The sequence below is a fragment of the Pelodiscus sinensis genome, chromosome 3, assembly GCF_052426305.1.
Source record: "Pelodiscus sinensis isolate ZL-2025 chromosome 3, ASM5242630v1, whole genome shotgun sequence".
NCBI classification, from domain to species: domain Eukaryota; kingdom Metazoa; phylum Chordata; order Testudines; family Trionychidae; genus Pelodiscus; species Pelodiscus sinensis.
This window is the reverse complement of record NC_143054.1, coordinates 168,348,580-168,370,997: the sequence shown is the minus strand read 5'-3', so window position 1 is coordinate 168,370,997 and position 22,418 is coordinate 168,348,580. Positions and strand designations below refer to the sequence as shown.

The 22,418-nt window shown below is 41.5% G+C and overlaps 1 protein-coding gene across 2 annotated transcripts in view; it reads left to right on the top strand.

Moving 5' to 3' along the window:
- The window catches only part of CAMKMT (calmodulin-lysine N-methyltransferase), a 361,289-nt gene that overhangs the window by 313,510 nt on the left and 25,361 nt on the right, over positions 1–22,418 (top strand). For both annotated transcript variants that reach the window (XM_006125469.5, XM_006125470.5), the window contains exon 8: positions 14,338–14,412. In XM_006125469.5, coding sequence (XP_006125531.3) covers positions 14,338–14,412 — 75 coding nt within the window. The remainder of the gene's footprint in view (positions 1–14,337; positions 14,413–22,418) is intronic.

The window sequence follows — 22,418 nt, the reverse complement described above, 5'->3', positions numbered from 1 at the left end:
CAGTACTATAACCATTGTTTGGCCTTTCTGACCTCATAGACCATTAGCCATTTAAGGCTAAACTGGAAAATGCACAAGAAAATATGCTGTATTACAGGGAGCAATCTAATATCAGCACTGGGATGTACACTCCGATAACACTGCACATTTATTTGTTTATTAGCCTCATAAAAACTATAAAACAAGCATCCATATAATCCTCTTGGCAATTTTTAAGGTAAAGTGACTTGTACATTTATTATATTATGTGTTATATTTCATGTTGATAACATTAAGTTAAATAATTTACTCCAGGGGTAACTTGTCTACTGAACAGTTATGTATTTATTTGTAGTGTCTTCAAGGGAAGTCAGGATTTCTGGCTGATCCTGGTTGGTGACATTTAATAATAATGACACTAAATTACTAAGTGCTAATAGGTATTTGCAAGAGTTAAGCAAATTATTCATACCACATAATGTATTCGATTACTTTAACCCTTTGTCCTATACACAAATTATCCATGAACTCACTTAGATATGCTCTAGAACTTAACATATGAATTCTAATGAAAGCAGGTGTTATATTATCAATAATTAGTAGTTCTAATAATCTATTTTAGGATTTTGCACTGCCACCCTTCACCATTGTATCTGAGCACATTCTTTAAGTCTCTGAGGGTATGTCTACACTAGCCCCCTAGTTCGAACTAGGGAGGCTAATGAGGGCGACCAAAATTGCAAATGAAGCACGGGATTTAAATATCTCACGCTTCATTAGCATGTTCCCAAGTGGTTTTGGAAACCATTAGCATGTTCCCAAGTCATTTTGGAAATTGACTAGCCCAGAATAACTGCCCACGTCAACACTCGGCGATGAAACGGGAGTTCGAAGTAAAGCCCTTAATTTGAATTAGCTGTTAAACCTCATTCCAGGAGGTATAACAGCTAATTCGAGTTAAGGCTTTATTTCGAACTCCCGTTTCACTGCCACGTGTAGACGCAGGCAGTTATCCCGGGCTAGTCAATTTCCAAAATTATGACTGCCCGGGAACATGCTAATGAAGCGTGGGATATTTAAATCCCACGCTTCATTTGCAATTTCGGTCGCCCTCATTAGCCTCTCTAGTTCGCACTGGGGACTAGTGTAGACATACCCTTACTCTTCCTCTTTTTCATATTACAGAAAGCTCTGCCTGGATTTGGGGTTTGGAGATGAGAGGGAAGCAGTTGTTGCAAATATACTTATGGTAGAAAAGAAGATTTGTACCTAAAGATTGACTGGATTTGTCTAATTTCCTATGGAAATGTGTTGTACAACCAGATTCCTGACTGAGATTGTTAATCAGTTCATAAAAGGAAAATGTTATTTATTTGTTTGTTTATTGTAGTCCCTATGAATCCCATCACATACTGGGAAACCAGTGGCTTAAGTACTACACAAACACATAACAAAGAAATAGTCCTCTTCCTCAAAGAGCTAAGGGTATGTCTACACTACCCCCCTAGTTCGAACTAGGGGGGGTAATGTAGTCATACGGAGTTGCAAATGAAGCCCGGGATTTGAATTTCCCGGGCTTCATTTGCATGAAGCCAGCCAGCGCCATTTTTAAATGCCAGCTAGTTCGGACTGCGTGCCGCGCGGCTACACGCGGCACGCAGTCCGAACTAGCCGGCATTTAAAAATGGCACCGGCCGGCTTCATGCAAATGCAGCCCGGGAAATTCAAATCCCGGGCTTCATTTGCAACTCCGTATGACTACATTACCCCCCCTAGTTTGAACTAGGGGGTAGTGTAGACATACCCTTACAGTTTAAGAGCAGAGAAAATACATTGACCAAATGGACAATCGAACCACATATGCCTACAAACACTTGAATCTTTACTTGGCTTGGATAATAATATACTTATATGTTAGTTATATATTTGTATTAGTGAATGGGGACTGTAGTCAAAGGTCAGGGCTTCATTGTGCTAGATTCAGTACAAATAAGTGACAAAAAGAGAGTTCTTCCCACAAAGAGCTTACAGTTTAGGTTAGTATCTTTCATCTAAGACTCTCCTCAGTGTGTTTTACACCTGTGAGGAACAGTAGAAAAATGTTTACAACTGATGCACACAGCTTATGTGACTAATTCCAGGGCACACAGCATGTCAGTAATGGAGCTGAGAATAGAACCCCTAACTCCTGATTCTGTGCTTTAATCTCTAGTCCACACATCCCTTTCTCCATTACTTGCTTGTATCTTCCCAGTCTGCCAACATGATGATGCTTTTCCTTTTCCACAATAGTCATCAAATCACACAGCTTTCCAAACTCTCTTCCTCCCATGACCATCTGCCAGAGATATCTTTACTGAAAAACTCACTGTAACCATGTTTCAGGAGCCTGATTGCAATGTAAGTCAAATCTTGGAGCCTCTGTCAGGATCTTCAGATGCTTGTAAGAGTTTTTGGTGGAAACAAATTTTCTACTGTAAAATTGAAAATTATGGATAGGGAGGAGCCCACCCATGGGAGTAAGTTAGGACTGGTTGTCTGGGTGTTTAGTCAGTATTAAACCAGTGGCTTTTTTTTGATTGGGGAAGGAATTTTCTTACTGACAAATTGTAGATTGTGAGGTAGTGTCCTTTTCAACTTCTTCACAGCATATTGGAGGATCAGTGGGTTGTGTTAGTAATATTAAACTTCTTACAATTGTATATGGTCCAATGTGAGTACTTAGTTAAATAAGTGGCCAGTTCCAAGACTAGGAACAGGAATGGGCTGAGGATGGGACATGTTTTAAGACTTGTCTATATCACTGCAAATTGTCAACCTAAGTTATGCAACTTCAGCTTTGTGAAAACTAAGGTCTGCTTACCATGATATTTTCACAACGGTGAGTGTACAGCTGACATTTTTCCATTGACTCCACCTCACTCTTCTTGTTTTTGTGGAGACAGGAGAGTGCTTGGCAACTGATAGATATGATAAATTGACCCCCATTGGATTGATTGCTGTTGTCAATCCAGCAGGCAGTGAAGACATTCCCCAAGGAATGCTGGTGGGAAGGGTGTGGGACTGAACTTGTGGTACAGCAAGGATCCCTCTTTGCCCTCATCCTGTGTTTGAGGAAAGGATGATGCTAAGTTTCAGTGATGGTGCTTGAATCTCAGTTGGTTATTTGGGGCTAAGTAAAGTTCCTACTCCTTAAGGAAGGCAGATCCATTCTAGGTCAGTTTTTGGCAGATATTTTACCCAGTATTCTTGATTTAATAAAGTTGCAGCTCGTTTAAAAAACTTTCTTATGTTTTTGTTTTTCTTGCTGCTGTGTCCTTGTCAAAATATGTAAAGAACTAAAAAAGAGTGAAATTGACAACCCATTTGGGAAAAGGGGGGGAAATGTATGTGGCAGAAGGAAAAAATAGCACAATCAATTTCTGTAAGAATAGGAGAACCTCTGTAAGGCCATATGTACCCTTTGTGCACTACAGCTGTATGGAGCATAGTAGCGTAGACTCTTCTATAATAATGGAAGGGCTTTTCTTCACTATAGTTAATCCATCTCCTTGAATGGCAGAGCTAGACTGACAGAATATTTTTGTACACAAGGGGTCAGGTCAGTATAACTATGTAACTCAGGGGTGTGAAAAAAGGTCACACAGGTCCTGGTGCTCCTGCTTCTTTGCATGTTCCTCAATCCCGTGGTCACCACAGCATGCTGCTTCTGGGGGTGAGAGACGAGTTTCGACTGCAGCTATGGGACAACCAGAAATGGCTGCAGAACTTCTGCACACACAAGGCCACCTTCCTCGAGCTCTACAAGTGGCTTGCTTCTGCCCTCAGATGATAGGACATCCGCATGCGACACATCATCTCCATGCAGAAGTGCGTCACCATTGTCCTCTGGAAGCTCGCCATGCTGGACAGTTACCACTCCTTTGGGGACCAGTTCAGCACGGGGAAATCCACAGTCAGGGCTGTGCTCATACAAGTAGCTAAGGCCATCAACCAACCACATGCTGCTAAGGAGGGTTGTCCCTCTGGGCTATGTGGACACCATCGCCGATGGCTTTGCTGCCATGGACTTCCCAAACTATGGGGAGAGGGCATAGACAGCACACACATCCACATCCTGGCCCCTGAGCACTGTGCCTCGGACTACATCAACAGGAAGGGATACTTCTCCATGGTGCTGCAGGCCCTCGTGGATCACAAAAGATGCTTCACTGACCACAGTGGTGGATGGTCGAGGATGGTGCACAATGCCCACATCTTCTGGAATTCTTCCTGTTCTGAAAGAGGCACGCTGGCGCTTTTTTCCCCGTCGGCACTATCAGAGTCGGGGAGGTGGACATGCCCATAGTGATCCTGGGTGATGCAGCCTACTTCTTGCTCCCCTGGCTCACGAAGCCCTACACAGGCAGCCTGGACCCACCAAGGAGCACTTCAATGCCAAGCTGAGCAGGTGCTGCATGGTGGTGGAGTGTGCACTGGGCTGTTCAAAGGGAAGGTTTAGAAGTCTCCTCAGACCTGTCTGGACCTCAGGGAGCACATCTCCTTTGTGGTGTTGGCCTGCTATGTTCTCCACAATCTTTGCGAGAACAAGGGGGACACTTTTCTGCCAGAGTGGGGGCCAGGGCATTTGAGCAGCTGGACACCAGTGCCATCAGGAGAGCACATCTAGGGGCTGTGCTCATCAGGGAGGCCTTGAGGGAGAGTTTCATCCAAGGCCAGTTGTGAGACTCTCCCCCATGCCTCTCCACAAGGGGCCTCTGCATTCTCTCTGTGTGCTTTTTCTTCCCCACCACTCCCTTCCCCTCTTACCTTCCCCTTTTCCCTGGAGAGCAAATAATAAAGCCTTCTTTTTTGAAAAACAGGACTGTTTATTGGGGGGAGGGATATACAATGGGTGGGACTGGGAAAAAAACCTGGAATGGGAGAGGGGGCATGAGAGGAAAAGGGGGCTCAGGGATGGGTCTGGGAGTGGTGCCTGCCTCCCATTGATCAGGAAGCTTTGGCAGCTGGAGAGGTCCCACTCCTCATGTTCTGGGGCCATGGCAGCCCTTGGGGGGACCAGGAGGGGAAGTTATGAAGGGGCGAGGTAGCTGTTGGCCCGCTCCATACACAAGGCCATGTGCTCCATCACCAAGATGAGGAAAGAGCACATGGTCTCATGCTGGCCCAGCAGCTAGTCCCAAGTGGCCATCCATTGCTTGTGTTCAGCAGCCCACTCCTGGTGCTTCTCCTTGAGCACCCAGACAAGGGTCTGCAGGCAGGTAATCTGCTCCCACATTAGGCCCTCATGAGTTCTTTTCCATCTGCAGAGCCCGCAAAGTTATTCAGATGGCATGGGAGGTGGGGGACAAGCCAAGCTCATAACTGACCCAGCTGTGAAAAAAAGTGAGAAGGGCAGTCATCCCAGGAGACACCGTGTATGAAGCCTTGCCCTAATCTCTGAGCCAACACGGAAGGTCTCGATTCAGATGATGGTGATGGGGAGGAAAAAGTGGCTCAGCTTCCTGCACATGCTGGATCCAGCATTGGCAGCATCCTGCAGTGACAGAACTTCTATCCTGCCTGCTGTAGGAGGGGGGGTGTTGGTGGAGGTGTGTGTGAGCGACAAATGCTGCTCTCCAGAGAGAGTGCTACTGTATTCCCTTCCTCTTCTTCCCCCCAGGAGGTTCCCATACATAGGACCAATATCCTCTTCATTGCTGCGCTTGACCAGGAGCAAATGCTGCCTGGGTGCAGGTGTGAGCTTGTACTGGGTGCAACACTGCTGTGTGGTTTCATTATCCCAGACTCCTTAGTGGTGGCATGTTGTGCGAAGGCATCCCAGCACAGAGGCTGGAGTAAGACAGGCCTCTCCAGGAACCTTGTGAGGACTGGAGTTTAGTTAAAACTCCAGTTCAGCATCATGAGGCTCAGTGCTTTGGACTGGTGCTCCATGTGCACCAGGCCAAGTAGCCGAGAAAAGAGCATACAGCTCCTAACAGCCTATTGCCTGCCCCCATGTGTAGCTAGGAAAAAGTTATAGAACTCACCTGAAGTGCCTTCCCTGGGTTTGTGCAAAGCCTGGGAGACATTCTGGGAGGGGGAGACTGACTCCAGGGTGAGGAGCAGGTCCTGGCTCGCGGGAATGGTTGCCTGGCCAACCACCTCCTCCTCTTCATTGGAGGCTGATGCTGGGCACGTCCTGGCCGGACTCCATGATGATGTGGTGATATTGTGACTGGCTCCTCTCCTAGGATAGTAGAAATAACAGCAGTGTTGCCCCGAGCATCTACTCTGCTCCCTGGCCTAGTGGTAGGCCTGCTGGAGCTCCTTAATCTTCATCCATAACTGTTCCAGGGTCTGGTTGTGGCTTTTGGTTATGTCTAGACTACAAAAGATAAATCGGAAAAAGAAACGCAATTTGCAGTATGCAAATTGCCTATCTTTTTTCCAGTTTACTTCCAAAAGAGGCTTTTCCGAAACTTGGCCTGTCTACACGGTGCCAAATTTCATTAAAAAACCCTCTTTCGGAAAATCCCTGCTTCCTCGTAAAATGAGGTTTAATAGGATGCCGACAAAATATGTCTGTTTTCCTGACATTTTTTTTTCAGAAAAGCGGATGCATCTAGATATACTTTTTGTTGGCCATGCTGGCAGTGATTCTTCTATAGACCTCTGCATTTCTCTTCCTGGTTCAGTGAGCTTTGAGGTTGGTCGCCTCCCCCCAGACATCGATGAGGTCCAAGTTCTCTGCACCAGGCCAGGCGAGAGCTCTCGTGCATCCCTGGCCTTTGCCAGCCAAGGGAGCAGCAGGAATACTGACAGCTAAGGGATGCCAGGGAGCATTGGGGTCAATCATGGCTCCCGTGGATGCTGCTAACTTGCACATGGCTCTCACTTTTCTCCCACATGTGAGAAGCCCTTCTCCTGCTGCCTGGAGTTTTACGCTTTGCAGGAGTAGGGGAGCAGTGGAGATGCCAGGTGTGGCCAGAGCGGTCAGAACTTCAGCTGAGAGAGGCCTCTGGAGGCCAGTTATATTGTATTCTCAGCAGCACAGCGTCTACACTAAAGCTATTTCAAAATAACTATTTCAAAATGAGTGTTATTCCCTGAAGAAAACAGGAGTACAGATTTTGAAATAACCAGCCCATTATGTCCACTTATTAATGCGACATAAGGGGGTTATTTCGAAATAACTCCCTAAGGGTATGTCTGCACTACAAAGTTAATTCGAACTAACAGATGTTAGTTCGAATTAACTTTGATAGGCGCTACACTAGCGCTCCGCTAGTTCAAACTTAATTCGAACTAGCGGAGCACTTAGTTCGAACTAGGTAAACCTCATTCCATGAGGACTAAGCCTAGTTCGAACTTACTAGTTCGAATTAAGGGGTGTGTAGCCCCTTAATTCGAACTAGTGGGAGGCTAGCCCTCCCCAGCTTTCCCTGGTGGCCACTCTGGGCACCACCAGGGAAACTCGTATGCCCCCCTCCCAGCCCCGGAGCCCTTAAAAGGGCACAGGTTGGCTACTGTGCTGTGCCAGGTGCAAGCCTGCCAGCACCCAGCCAGCAGACCCTGCACCTGGCACGGCTCGAGCCAGCCACCCGATGCCTCCCAGCCCTCCCCCTCTTCCCGGGACCAGGCTGGCGGCTCTCAGGAGCCTGCCCAGCACCGCAAGAGGCGGGCGCCCACCTGGTCTAGTGCAGACATCATGGACCTCATCCATGACCTCTGCACTAGGCACAGGAAAGTGGCCATCTAGGGCAGGAGAGCTGCCATCCTGGCCACCCAGGAGCAGGTTTGCATGAAAATCAAGGTGGTCCACTGAGACCCCCGACCCTGAGCCCTGAGCTTAGAATGGCCGTACTGGGTCAGACCAAAGGTCCATCTACTCCAGTAGCCTGTCTGCTGACAGCAGCTAACCCTAGGTACCCTGGAGGGGATGGACCAAAGAAAGTGACCAAGCCATTTGTCTCGTGCCATCCCTCTCCAGCCTTCCACAAACTTTGGGCAGGGACACCATTCCTACCCCCTGGCTAGTTTGAAGCCTGCTACCCATTCCTTTCCTTTGGTGTCCTCTAGTCCTTCTATTATGGGAACTAATGGAGAACTTTTATGTATGCACCCTCTCTACCCAACTCCTGCTTTTAGAGACCTCTATCCTGTCCCCCCTCCGTCTCCTCTTCTCTAAGCTGAAAAGTCCCAGTCTCTTTAGCCTCTCTTCATATGGGACCTGTTCCAAACACCTGATCATTTTAGTTACCCTCCCCTCTCCCAGCCTCTCTCTTCCCCTCTCCCACCTCCTTTTCCCAGTCTCCCCCAGTTTTGTTCAATAAAGAGAGATTCTATTTTTGAACACACGTGTCCTTTATTTTGTACATTAGGAAGGAGGGCTAGGGAGGGGTAAGTGGAAGGAGTTGAGGGAGGAATGGAGTACGAGCCCCCGATGGGGAGGACTGGGCTGGCTCTGCGGGCTGCTCGGGGTGGAAGTTCTCCTGCAGCCCCCCGATTGTCCCCTCACCCCGGATGGCAGCCTGCGGCAAGTGCAGTCGGGCTGATGGCCGAGTGCTGTGATGTTCCGAGTGTGGGCACTCAGGGCACTCCAAGCCAGGACTGCTTTGCAAGCGGGGAACCCCTGAGAACTGTCTGTCTGGGGTGGGGGTCGGGTCCCTTTAAGCACAGCCCTCGGCTAGCCTGAGACAGCAGCTCCACGCTCTAAGTCCTACTCTGATGCCCTGCCGGCACTGCTTCCAGCCATCCTTAACCTCTGTTCAATGTGGACATGCTAGTTCGAATTAGCAAAACGCTAATTCAAACTAGTTTTTAGGTCTAGATGCGCTAATTTGAATTAGCTTAGTTCGAATTAACTAATTCGAACTAAGTTAGTTCGAATTAGCGCTGTAGTGTAGACATACCCTAGGGTAGGCCAGGGCTAAGTGAAATTCTATGGCATGTGGTAAGCAGGAGGAGAGAAAAAAATCACTGTTGTCCTTACTGCTCTTAAAATCTACGCAACGTTTCACCCATGGATGCCTCTCTTGCCATCTCCCCTCACCCTCTCATTCCTTGTGGGTCAATCTCTCTTTACTCTTCCCTTCCTACCTTTTCTGCTCTCCATTTTTCAGTTTTCATTCTTCCCTTTGTTCATGGAATACCTCTGTTTCCCATCTGGCAAATACCTGCCTTCTTTTCCTTCAATTTTCTCCTCTAAATCCATTTATGTGAAGCCTTTACACACTGATCTCATCAGTAACACTGTGCCTATGCCATCCTGTGTTTTGAAATGTATTTTATTATACAATACTTGTCTAAATTAGAATTTAAGAATGTGAGCATTATCCTGTGCACTGAATGAAGCAGGAGTCCCGTGGAAAGAATAGTGATCATGTAACTAAAGATTGCAGCATAATATGTGTGCACAGGGGGAGAGAATTAAGGTTGCACAGGAAACCTTAATTCCGACATTTCTGAACTCCTTAGTGCTTGACTTTGCAACTCCATTATCACTGTTTTAACAAAAGGGTTCTGCATCTAAGATTTGCATTATTGTTTTATTTGTAATGAAATGCACGTCAAGTGTGGAACATTTGTAAGTGCAAAATGGAGAATTGTATATTACAAATGAGATATTTATTTTCCAAATGGCCTCTTATTTAAAAGATGTGCATTTTGATATGCAGCTGATATGTGCACAAATTTTATGAACACAGACACTCTGGAAAATTTGGCTCTAAAAATTGGATTATGTTGTACAGGTAGTCTCAGCCCCAGCCAGCTCCTGCTAAAGTTCTGATGTTTTCCAGTGTTTCTTTATTATAATCTGTTGCCACCGTGCGTACAGTCACAGCAAATTACATCAAAACGAAGACAAAAGTGCATACTGGAAGAAGGCAGCCTCATTAATTTTTGGGGGGTGGGAGAGTTGAGAATTAATTATTTTCTCAGGCACAGTATTCATCGGGGATGAAATTCACCCCATGTAGAGAACAAGTACAAGATGGAAGCACTTTTTAATTCCCCAAATAGGGCCTAAGTGGGATTTCAGTCATCATTGGCCTTCTGCTAGTACTCTGCAGAAGGCTGAATATCACTCAGTATGCCCAGACAAAATAACTTGCCTATATCATTTTGAAAATATAGTGCTAAAGAATTTTACTCAGCACCACAGGAATGAAGGAGACAAGCAACTGTGTCCTCCAGTTTACAAATAAAAACTTTTAAAAGGGGAAGTGCAATTTGCTGTCCAGCCTCGTACTTTTATTTAAATAGAACTGAGGAGTGTGGACTGATCACTGAAAGGAAACAAACTATCCATCCCTCATGATAATGTGTTAATGAGTAGGAACATGCTTGTTTGCATTCGCACGAGTCATGCACGCAGCCTTACACATTCTTTTACACATATTTGCGCGCAACAATGTTAATAGTTTTCATAAACTACAACCCAAATTAACTTAATAAAGAAAGCGGGGAGAGTGGAATATCAAAGGTTGTTGCTCAGATGCCACATGAAACAAGCTTGTTTATTTTAAGCAAGTCTGCCACATCATTTGCATCTGTTGTGCCAATGGTGTTTCTGGCTGATTTTGTGCTCTTACTTTCTCTGTGTGCCTACTACATCACTAACTTTATGTCTACTACAACCTGTGTCAGCCTTTGCAAGGACTGCTCAGGGGAACTTGGAGGTGATGAGTGTACTTAACTTCTATCAGTGAAAATTATCTGTGTGGACATATTAAGAAGACAACCACTGAGCCATAGAAAAGAACTAACTCAAACACACTCAAAATATATCACTTTATTAGGTACGACTAGTAGTGCTGTGCAGTTGTTGGGGAAATAGCATTGATATTTGTAGCTTATTCTCCAAGAAATGACAACTATGTGGAGAAGACCGTCTACTGTAACTGTCCTGGTAGCATTTACCATCTTTGATTTGCCTTTTTTGAAATGGCAGCCGCTTTTGCGCAAAAACTTGCCATCTGTCTACACTGGCCGCTTGAATTTGTGCAAGAGCACTGATGTTCTAATGTAAGAATTCAGTGCTTCTTGCGCAAAAGCTTTGATGCTCCCGCTCAGGGATAAGCCCGCTTGCGTAAGAATACTTGCGCAAGAGGGCCAGTGTAGTCAGGCACCTTAATTTTTTGCGCAAGAAAGCCCGTGCCAATCTAGACGCTCTTTTGCGGAAATACTTTTAACGGAAAAAAATTTCCGTTAAAAGTATTTCCGCAAAATCATGCCAGTCTAGATGCAGCCATTCAGTCCTTGTCCTCTTTGCTGAGACTGCCATCAAGATTGATAATTACACTAATGACTTTTGATCTAGGAACTGGTCAGGCTCATTTGATATAGAGCACAGAGGAGCCATCAGATAGTAAGAGCTATCATCAGCTTGGTCTCAATATGAACTAAGCAACCCAAATCATTTCAGCCTTATGCCCCTTTTTTTAAAGAGAAAAATCGTTTAAATATTTTTGTTATATAGTAACCTAAACAAAATCAAAACAAAACAGAAAAATCCACTCCACTTCTTAAAATGGAGTTCAGATGTGTTTTCACTAAAGGTTTATTGATTTCTTTTCATTGCAAGAATCTAAACCTGAATTTTGTAAATGTTTTCTAGTTGTAATCACCTGCATTCATGACATTTAAAAGTATTTCCTTTATACTGCCTTGAGCTGCAAAAGTTTTATTTTTAGTGAAAAAGTCTATTTGGATATGGCTTACTCAAAAAGAACCTCCTCGGCAAACATAGTGCCATCTTGCAGTTTCCCTGCACAAGGTTCAATAGAGCTTTTTGTAACTTCCAAAACTTACACTTTATTATTCCAGTAAAAACTAAGCAAACATTTTAAAGTTTCAGAAACTCTCCTGGGAACTCATTTTTCCTGTGCTCTCTAGTCATCCAATATGGCTACTTCCAAGAGAGTGGAGAAATGACTGAGGCTGTCTGATCTTTGAAAGAACAGTACTGCAGGGGGTAATGTGTATAATCTGGTGTATTCAAATTTCTAATTGCTACCCCTATGACACTTTCCTTGTCACTTCTGTTTCCTAAGTGCAGAAACAGTGGCTCCTTCCTTTAGCCAGCCTCCATTTCCCTCAGTTCTGACAGTGGGGTGAAGAATCATTAATAAGGATGTTCCCTTGCCCATTAGAAAGTTGGTATCTAAAATGAACTTGGAGATCTTGAGCATGTAAATACCTTGTTTGCTCATGCCAGTGGGAACTTCTCCAGATAACTATTTGTTCAATATTCTGTTTTCTGAGCTTCCCATTAACAATGCAAATACCTGTTTGGGCTTACAGTAGATGGGTGTGCAAATTTTGTAGGTGCTAACCTGTAATAATTTGTCACTACATTTTTTCTGACTTTAGGTCTAGATTAGACTTTTGCATTCTGAGAGCTCAACAGGCAGTAATATGGGACAGCCATTCTCTGTGGAAGAGGCACCTTTGCCTTCTTCAGCACAGTTTGTGTAAGGCACACAGAAAGTGTGTGTTTTTTTTTTAATCCACAGCCTTATTTGCTCTGATGTGATCTCTCTTTCTGTGGCAATTAGAACTATATATGGGCTTTATGATTCAACATTCATCTAGCAATTTCCTGTTCTGTTTCAGGAGTCTTAAAATTAACGTGAGAACCCACAAAACTTACCTTTACCTTATTTTTTTCTACTCTAACCTAAGTTTCCACGGAAACAGGGTTGAAAAAGCCGCTGGTAGCCAGCAGGCAGCCAGCAACTGAGAGTGAGAACTCTCCTTTGTCACTTTCCACTACTGGTTGTCTGCTGAGCACTCAAAGTGCCAGTTTGCAAAGCTATCTAGGTTTGTAAAATCTGTACTATATTCAATTTGAGGGGGAAAATAATTAAATTAATCTCTTTTCCCCCTTTTGGTTGGCACAATAAGTTCCAGGAGAATAAAAGGGCTAATGAATTCTGATCTGTTCAGTTACACTAATACCACCTAGGCAGAAGCTTTTGCGGCCAATCAGATTTCTCCTTTCATTATTTCCATGTTATGAAGTTTTATATCTCACTATCATTTGTGTGTGGGTACATGTGTGTGCTTACATTATAATTCTTTGTATTGTAGCCAGATAACCCATTTTGGCCAGAAGAGTCCAAACATACGGAGGGGAGGGCGGCTCAGGCTAGCCCTGTGCAGTGTCCCATTTTCCCTTTCCTAATTGTAGGAATATTTGTATGTGCTTAGCTTGTAGTACCACAATTCTTTGTTTTGCAGGCTTCCTCTTTTGCATGGCATAGGCAGTGTATCCCCTATTTCTTATGTCTACGGGGACTATTTTTCACTGAACATATTATAACTGATCCTTAGTTAAATATCAATAGTAGAGTGGGAATGGAGATGGCTTTTGACCAGAAGTACAATAGGACTGCTGGACTACTGAAGGGTCTGTTTCATCAAGACCCATAAAACAGAGATAAGCATACACAACCTGACATAATTAACATAGACCCTGCCTGCCCCCCTCGGGTTCCCCTCTCACTACTTGTTTTCCTTATAAATATTTAACTCATGTCTTTCTGAATATCCAGAAAATTAAAAAAGGGATAAAAGATTCTTTTTCTCTCTTTTTTTAAGCAAGAGACAGAGACACAGATTTGAATCTTTGCACAGGGGTAATGTTGTTAAAAATGTTTCACAAATTCCAGTGCTAATTACAGATTTTAATTGGGAGCAAAGTGCTGAAATTCTTAAGGATAGCCACACAATACCTTCCTAAATAAAACAGAACTTTGAACATATGTGTTATTGGCTATTATTTAATGTCTTAGAATTAAATAACTTATCACCTATGAGAGAATAGGTGTTGATGGACTCAGTATTAGTGTGTTTTTAAGCTTGTGTAAGGCAACATAGCTGGCATTGAAGTTAAGCTTGGCATTCTTCCCCCCTTTTTCCCCCTCAAGCCCAGGAGAATGCTCACTTCATCAATGAGACTTGCCTGCCAGACACAACAGAGATCCTTGAATTTTCTACATTTATTTTGCAAATGTGTACTGCAGTCAGATCAACAGTGCTTTAATTTCACTATATGATACACAGGTGTTAAGGGCCAGAATATCCAGAGCCTTTCCAGTGGCTCTGGTTCAGAATATATTTTTCTTGTTGACCCAGTAATGAGAAGCTGTATAAACCGTAAAAATATTTTTCTTTACCTTCAAGATTTAAAAACTGAAGAAGATACAGAATAGTCAAGTATGTTTCAGTATTTTTGTCTTCCTTTTAAAATGATATGTATATACTTTTAAAAGCAATTTTATATACCACATAACAATAATGTTAATGCTTTAAAAATCCACAGATGAAAAATGTAGGTCTAATTTTTTTAATCTATTTTTTTTCCTCTAGCATTTTGCGATGGGATAATGAGACAGATGTCTCTCAACTGGAAGGACATTTTGACATTGTTATGTGTGCTGACTGGTAAGTACATAAAAATCATAAAACTCATGTTAAAAACTAGCTTTGCTAGAGTAATTGTGCTGTGCTGCTTGCTGATGGCTAAGCAAAGTCAACAAATGAAGCACAAAGCCACCTTAACCTCAACAAATTAATATTCATCTCCATATGACAGTTATAAGGTAGTCTTCTATCACACAGTAACTTCTACCGCATTATTTCCCAAAGATTGATTTTGAGAAGCATTTCCATTTTCTGGAATTGCCTCTGTTTCATGCTTGACGTATCAGTAAATGGACGACTTAGGCAAATTGCAAATAATTATGGCTCAGTGAGGAACAGTCTGGAGAAAAGGGAGTTTATCAACACAAACAGCTCAATTAGCTTACTTCTTAGGAAAGATCTGACTATTGATATAAGGGGATGTATATTTTGCTCCCCAGAAAATCTTCGCAAAGGAAAAAGATTTTCAAAATCTTTTCTGCATCATTCTGTTTCTTAAGTCAATTCAACAACAGTATTGATAAGCCTACACTAAAAATGATGGTCACATTATTACACAGGTAAACATTGTTAATAATCAGAGAATGCTTAGTAAAAATTAGGAGCACAATACTTACTTTGTGAGTGAGCTGTTTCATGATAAAAGCTAATATATATTCTATTTAAATTCATCGATAGATTTGGCTGGGAACACAGACCAATTTTTGATATTGACAGTGTGGATTCATCCTGTCCTTTCAGTGACTGCATTACCACTTTCAAAAAAGTGCATTCTTAATTATAAATAAAGAAAGCTAGACATTTTAGGTGCAAATTTCACTTAAGAAAAGAAGAAAATATTTTCCTAATATGTCTTTTCTTACATAATTCATGTTTGGTTTTGATTCTTTAGGGAGCCAGAACAGAATAAAAATATTTCTATTCTGAGACATTGTAAGAGTCCAAATTCTGAACATAATGACTTCACAGGATTGTTGAATTCAGCAGATTTGACTTTTATGAAGGAATGGTTAAAAGAAAAAGTGGTGGAGGGTTGGGAGAAACCGCCTGTTGTCTAAGTAAACAATGCATTTTTAAATTGGCTTTCCAGAAACATTTTCACTGTGTTTTGTGGTAATGGTGATGGGGGGTTGTTGTTGTTGTTGTTGTTTTTTAATTTAAAAATGATTTTCTTTAATAAGAGGTAAAAAATATTTATTTTTATTTCCTACTTCTTGGCTTGCAACAGTGCTTTTTTCCCTTAACATTTAATTTAATAAAAGTTATTCCCAAAAAGGACAGCGATGGGTTTCTAACTAATCGCCGATAATGTGTCTCTGAGATGCATCATCTGATTAAAATAAGGAGCTAAACAACACCATATGATTTCAGCAAGTAATTTAGTAAATGCCTTCCTCACCAAATATTAGAATGGATACTCCAGGTTTCATTGCACAGATGAAGTTAATGCTGGGCAGGATTAGATCAGATTAAGTATGAAAGTCAGATCAGAGTGCTGGCGGACATGAGCAGGAGGGCAGTAGTCTTCTCGGAGGCTTAGACAAGGCTCACATATGGATGTTCTCCAGATTAAGTGGGTGAAGCAAGGTCTTGCCAAGAGATTTAGAGTTAAATTTGTTCTTCACACAAATATCAAAACAACCTGGCTGTGCCATCTCTTGTATTCTTGATACTCACACCATGTCATCCTATTTGTACTGGAGAGAATAGCAGGGAGAGCCAGACTTAAGTCTTTTTTTCATTAATATTCCTGCCTAATACTCCACCCAGCCTGTTTGGAAATAGTGTACTTTCATTAGGAAACAAAGGATCATACATAACAGGTAAAATACCTAAGGCATTTTCAATCACTGGGTTTTGTACATTGATTTTGAAGCATTTAAAAATAGGTAAGTGCATAAATATTTATAGATTTTTAATAAATAGCTACATGGGGGTTTATTTAAAACTCAATTTTTATACACAAATTACCTTATATTTAGAGCTCCTGGTGCCAAAATGCAGATTTACATCTATTCCTTAACAAGCATGAAATCACTGTAATGAGTCTCACTTTTTAAAAATAATTGATTTAGTAACAGAAACCAATAGTTTATTGCCAGATATGCTGTCAGGGTTAGTTTAAAAAAATGCAGAATACATTTATCACAATAGCATCTTCTTTTTATTTTCATGTTTTTCTCTCCCGAAGTATAGAATCACCTCAGAACTGCTTGAGGTGTTTTAGTTTTCTGAGTTTAGGAGCTGCTGTTCCAGGGGAAAAGAATTCACTTTCCATACAGTTCTTCAGGTGAAATCTAAAGTATGCAGTAATAAAAATGGATAGAATAGATTGCATTTAGACCTGTCACATGGGTCATTGTCAGTCGGTAAGATCTGGGATTAGAACAGAAATATAAAGCAGAAATCTGAGTTCAAATATTAGGTATGTGGATAAAGTCTTACTGCAGTATTTCTAGCAAGGGTGGTATTGTCTGGTTCCCTGAATAGCTTACCAGTGGTACTGCTTGATCCCATTTACATGAAAACAAGCTTTATTCATTCCAAGCCCACACTGAGGTTTAAGTAAAAATATACATGATTACAACAATCAACAATTTGTTTATATCATTCATATATTCCTATATTTACATTCAAACATTCATAACCCTTGTGTGCAGCGGTGGAAAATAAGTTATTTCCTCGAACAGACAGTCTGTTAGTTCACAGCTAAATTTAGCAGCTCAACTAGATTATAAAATAAATAAGAGGCAACCTGGGAAAGCTAGTTAGGATTTGCAATGAATTAGTTTCATGGTTCAGCACTTCCTAAATAACTTGTAAAATGTCACCTTACAGATAAAAATAAGGGGGGAAATATTGGAGAAACCATATCAGTGATAAAGATACTCTTGGGAAAAAAAACAGAATCCTGGAGTATTTTACCCTTATGCCCCTAGCCTCAGGTCCTCATGGGGAGGGGATTTTTCAGGCCCATAGGACTTTCAGTTGTAATAAGTAAATGAAGGCACCGGAATTGTAAAAGTGAGGCTGAATATAATAGAGGAGAGAGAAACAGACAGGTCTGCTCAGTTCGGGACACAAAAAAAGATTCTCTTTAGGTTCTTGAGTACCCCAGTTTTCTGGATTTATTAAAATAGAGGATATATTATTTTTCCTGATTAAGAAAATAAGAATATGATGTTATTCTTTTAAACTAAATGTCTCAGAGAAACGTGGGAAGGGTGAGGTTTAAATTGGGGTCAAGGGAAAAATTGTTGGTCTTTTGATTTCCTATTGTAAGCAGTTATGATTGAACTATAGGCTCAGACTAAGGCTGCAAATACTTGAGTAAATGGGTAGTCCCATTGAAGTGGGTGAGACTATACCCATGTATAGACACATGCATAAGTATTTGCATGATCGAAGCCTCAGAGTCCAAATCCACATTGATTTCACTACCAAAATTCTCCCTGAAGTCATTGGGGATTGTGATTCTCTGGGAATGCAGGACTGAGCTCCAGTTACAGATTGACTCTATGACATTGGTATGTCCTAGACAGTATTTAATATAAAAATTTGTTTCTATCAGAAAGCAATTAGATCTCTGTTCTTGAGTTTAGATTAATATGTCTTTGTTCATTTTAAGCTTACCTTTGTGCATGCATTTTGATTACAGTGAAATCTGAATACGTGGAAATAATTTTTTTTTACCTTATAAAGGTTTTTCAGAGTATGACAGTTGAAGCAGTGCAAAAAGATAAATGGCTACATACATTAGGTGCTGCAAATGAGTGTAAATCATGTCTGAAGTACTATGTCTAAAATACTATCTTTAAACTATCCCCATGTACTTAACTTTTGCTGTTCATGCAAAAAGAAGAGAGTTGACCTGATAGCCTACAAAATATAAACATATGCCAACTGTTCAGAGGCACTAGTAATGCTAAGACCCAAGAAGGTAGGATAAAGTATATCAGCCTTAACCTAGCTGGGAATTCCTTACTGTTTTTCCTTTGCTGTAGCTTGCCACTACTTCCACACAGTTTTTATGTAAGTATCTTTGTTTGTTTGTTCTGTTTTAATGGTAGGTTTTCTTAAAAGGAAAATATAAAACACTGTTTAAAAAATCAAAAGAAAGGATGTAGCTGACATGTTGGCCTATAATTTCACACAGATGTAATAAATATCCACACTGGCTAAGAGCCACCAGTAAACCCTGCTTCTTTACTATTATAGAAATCAGAGGCATTTTGTTATGTGGATAGAAATCCATTATGAGCTTGGTTAAGAAGACTACTAAATCAGCGATCAGCTAAGCCACATTTGAATTCTGGTGTCCAAAAATTAAAGACAAGTTCAATAGACCAACGTATCACTTAGCTCCTCTGAGAAATGCTGAACATGGAAGATTCTTTTTAGGGCTACAGTTTCAGCATGTGATGCTGGCAGTTAGCCACACAAATCTTGTTGGTATTAATATAGAAGTTGTGTGACTAAATTCCCATGTATGGTCCAAATCCGTGCCAATCCACAACCATGGAACAGATTCTCCAATTGCTCCCTCAGAGTTTGAAATATTCAAAGTCTGCTCTACTGTCGAGGGGCTAGAAGTATTGTAGATATTCCATCTGACCTGACTTTGCCAAGAAAAGATCCATTATAGCTAAGCTTCGAACCCCTATCCAAGCAATCAGAGAAGAGGACAGAGGTACCCACTCCTCCCATCTTTGCCCCAGCAGGTTGCGCAGCTAGGTTATTCAGCAGTTTGCACTTAAGGAATCCATTATTACCTGTAAACTAGGACTAAGATCTGTGTCATTAAAAAACAGTAGGAAGCAGTGCTAAGCAAAAAGAATTTAACTTCAGGCAAAGCTGGCAAAAAATCATGCTTTCACTTATTACTTTTAAAAAATAAAAACAAAATACAATAATAAATGAAAAAAACAGATGTGTTTTCCCTAATGTGCTTCTCTTGTCAAAGTTCTCAGAAAGTCTTATAAAGTCTTCAAACATATGGAAGGCTGGAAAAAATGGAGAAAGGTTTCTGGATGGGGGTTTATACACCTATATGCCACTTTTTTTTATCCTATCATAAAAAAATTCCTGTTAAATGGGCATGCAGAGCTGTCTATCCTAGTGTCCTACTGGATCTGAATGTGATTAAAAGTATCAGCATTAGTAGTGATGTTCTCAGCAGCTTCAATGACTTACTTAAATGAATGTTTGTTCAAGTATTCTAATAAAGTTAATTGAGACTGAAAGGTAGCCATTGTAGCTTTTGCAAATTATAAACAATTCACCAAAAAAAATTCTAGCCAACACCTGACTACCTGAAGCAGGAATTTCAGAAGGATGGTATAAGAAAAATGTTTTTCCAGTCAAGATCTATAAGGTCCAAAATTCTTCAACGGCCAATGCTTCATGAGCTCATTGCAGCAGGAGAAGCAGTGGTTATTATGCAGAATCTGGGGTAGGTGGTGTCATATTTAGGAATAATGAGAGGATCCTGAAGGCTTGCAGTTAATAGGTTCTTTTACAAGTTCTTTCTTCAAGCTATATGTGAGATTTTTAATTATTAAAGATCGATACATACACGTTACATGCTGGCTTTACATCTTTTCTAAACATTTGGCTTTCAGCATAAAATCCACTTTCACATCACTTGCTCTCACTTAAAAATGCCACAAGTTCTTAGCTGTTCTACTCCAATATGCAATCACATGGAAGAAGCTGGGGGACCAGGAAATGTACCAATCCTAAAGCCACACAGTATGACTACCAACAGGAAAGTGTGAGGAAGAGGGAATTGTTTCCCTCATTCCATCCCCTATGATTGCACTGTTCACAGGTGCAATTTTGGACTCACTCCTGTGAAGAAAACGCATGTAGCTACAGCTGAAGCTTCAAAAGCTTTGTTTCTCTTGGCTGTGTTTTTATGGTTTCATAATAATCCACAAGCTTTTACCTCTGAAGAGCAGTTTGAAGCATCCCACAAACTCTGTAAAATTCTGGAGCTTGTCCTGCAGGCCCAATCCCGGTGTAGTCTGACCAGTGTAGTCATTCATTTATTGAATCAGGATCAGACTCTTCATCCCCTCAGCCAAACAGGGTATGTCTAGACTATAGGCTTTTGTCAACAGAGGCTTTGTCGACAGACTCTGTCGACAAAGCTTCTGTCGACAAAGAGCGTCTAGACTAGATCCAGTTCTGTCGACAAAGCAAGTTGCTTTGTCGACATGAGAGTGTGGACGCAAAGGACAGTGTAGATGCAATAATGCCTTCTGTCGACAGAACTCTGTCGACAAAAGGCGTAATTCCTCGTAGAATGAGATTTACCGCTGTTGACAAAACTGCCGAGTTTTGTCAATGTTATGTCGACAGAACTCGGCGGTAGTGTAGACGCAGGTATAGTTTTGTTGACAAAAGTCCACTTTTGTCAACAAAACCCAGTAGTCTAGACACATAGTGAATTCTTAATTTACTGCATCTCTTCTATGGAATGCTAGTAAAACCTTTGAGAATAAGACTAATGGCTATGGGGCTTGGTAATGGAAATTGATGCTCAGCCTCAGGAGTTGTTCTGAATTTCACTGCTCTCCCAGGTCAATATTTTATTTTTTTAAAAGGAAAAATATTGGAAAATGAAGGCCTAAAATATGTAAGGTACTTTTATGGTCCCCATTGCCACTGAATTTGGGCACCTCATAATCTTTAATATATTTATCTTCACAACATCCATGTAATGTATGAATATTTTACAAATAATACATAGCGAGACAAAGGCTCAGGTTCTCAAAAGTATTTAATACCCAAGTCTTGTCTACACAGGGATTAAATACTTGTGGCTGGCCTGGTTCAGTTGATGCAAGTTCATGGACCTGTAAAATTACTGTGTAGACATTCTGGCTCAGGCTAGAGCCCAAGCTTTGGATCCCACAATGAGGGAGAGACCCAGAGCAAAGGCTGGGGAATCCAGGGGGCAGGGGGGCAGATGAACTGTGCACTTTGCTCTCGATCTCAGGAAGAGCAAGCAGCCATGGTCTGAATTTTGGGGGGAGGAGTTCCTCCTCGCCCACCCCACCCATTCTTTTACGCACACACACACATAGACACGTACACACATACATGGAATCTGCTGTCCACAGCCCCTCTTTACTCCCAACCTTGACTTTTGCACTCTCTATGCCTCCTACCCTGAGCCCCTCCTTAAGGACCTGAGCAGTGTGGGGTAAATGCACTAGTACTAACATAACCTAATTTTCAGAATTCTTGGCACTTCTAGAAATCTGGCCACTTTTATGTGGGTACATAATAGATGTGAAAATTATGGCCTAAGTTCTCATTGCTGAGAGTTTTGAAGAAAACTCTTTGTATGTGAACTGATTCAGGACTCCCTGAATCTCCAGACACAGAAACAATGGCTCTGAAAGCTTTATGAACTGCCCCTCTTCATTGCAGTGGGTGTTGCATTTGACCTTAATGATGATTTTAATGTCAATATTATTAACTATGCTATTATTGATCATTTTAGAAGAAATATCAAGTTAATCTGGGATTGTGGACAGAATATGGGATCATAGATAATGTCTGGGTACAGTGCCATCTTTTATTATCTTTCCTGCACCCTGTTTAATTTTTCAACTTGTCTATTGTAACCATTTCCTGTTGCAGGGAGCTGGATGGAAATTTAATGACATTGCAAAAATTAGTGAAAATTATTCAAATTGGGAGGAAAAATAGTATTTTCTGTGACTTGCCTGACACAAGTCTTTAGATAGGAGCCTTTCTTGTCTAGATCAGCAATATTAATACAGACCAAGTTAATAATGCCTAAAAAGCATGACCATCTGATTGCCATTCCTTGGCCATGGGAATTGCATTTGCTGTCTCAGTTCATCCCTAATACACAGCTATCCCTAATATCCCTAATAGCCTATGGATATTTAGTTTGGGTGATTGGCACTTGTGGGCTGTCTCAACACACGCACTAAGGAATTGATAGGCAAGCAGAATGAAATACTCTCTCAGCTTTTGGGGTAGACCCT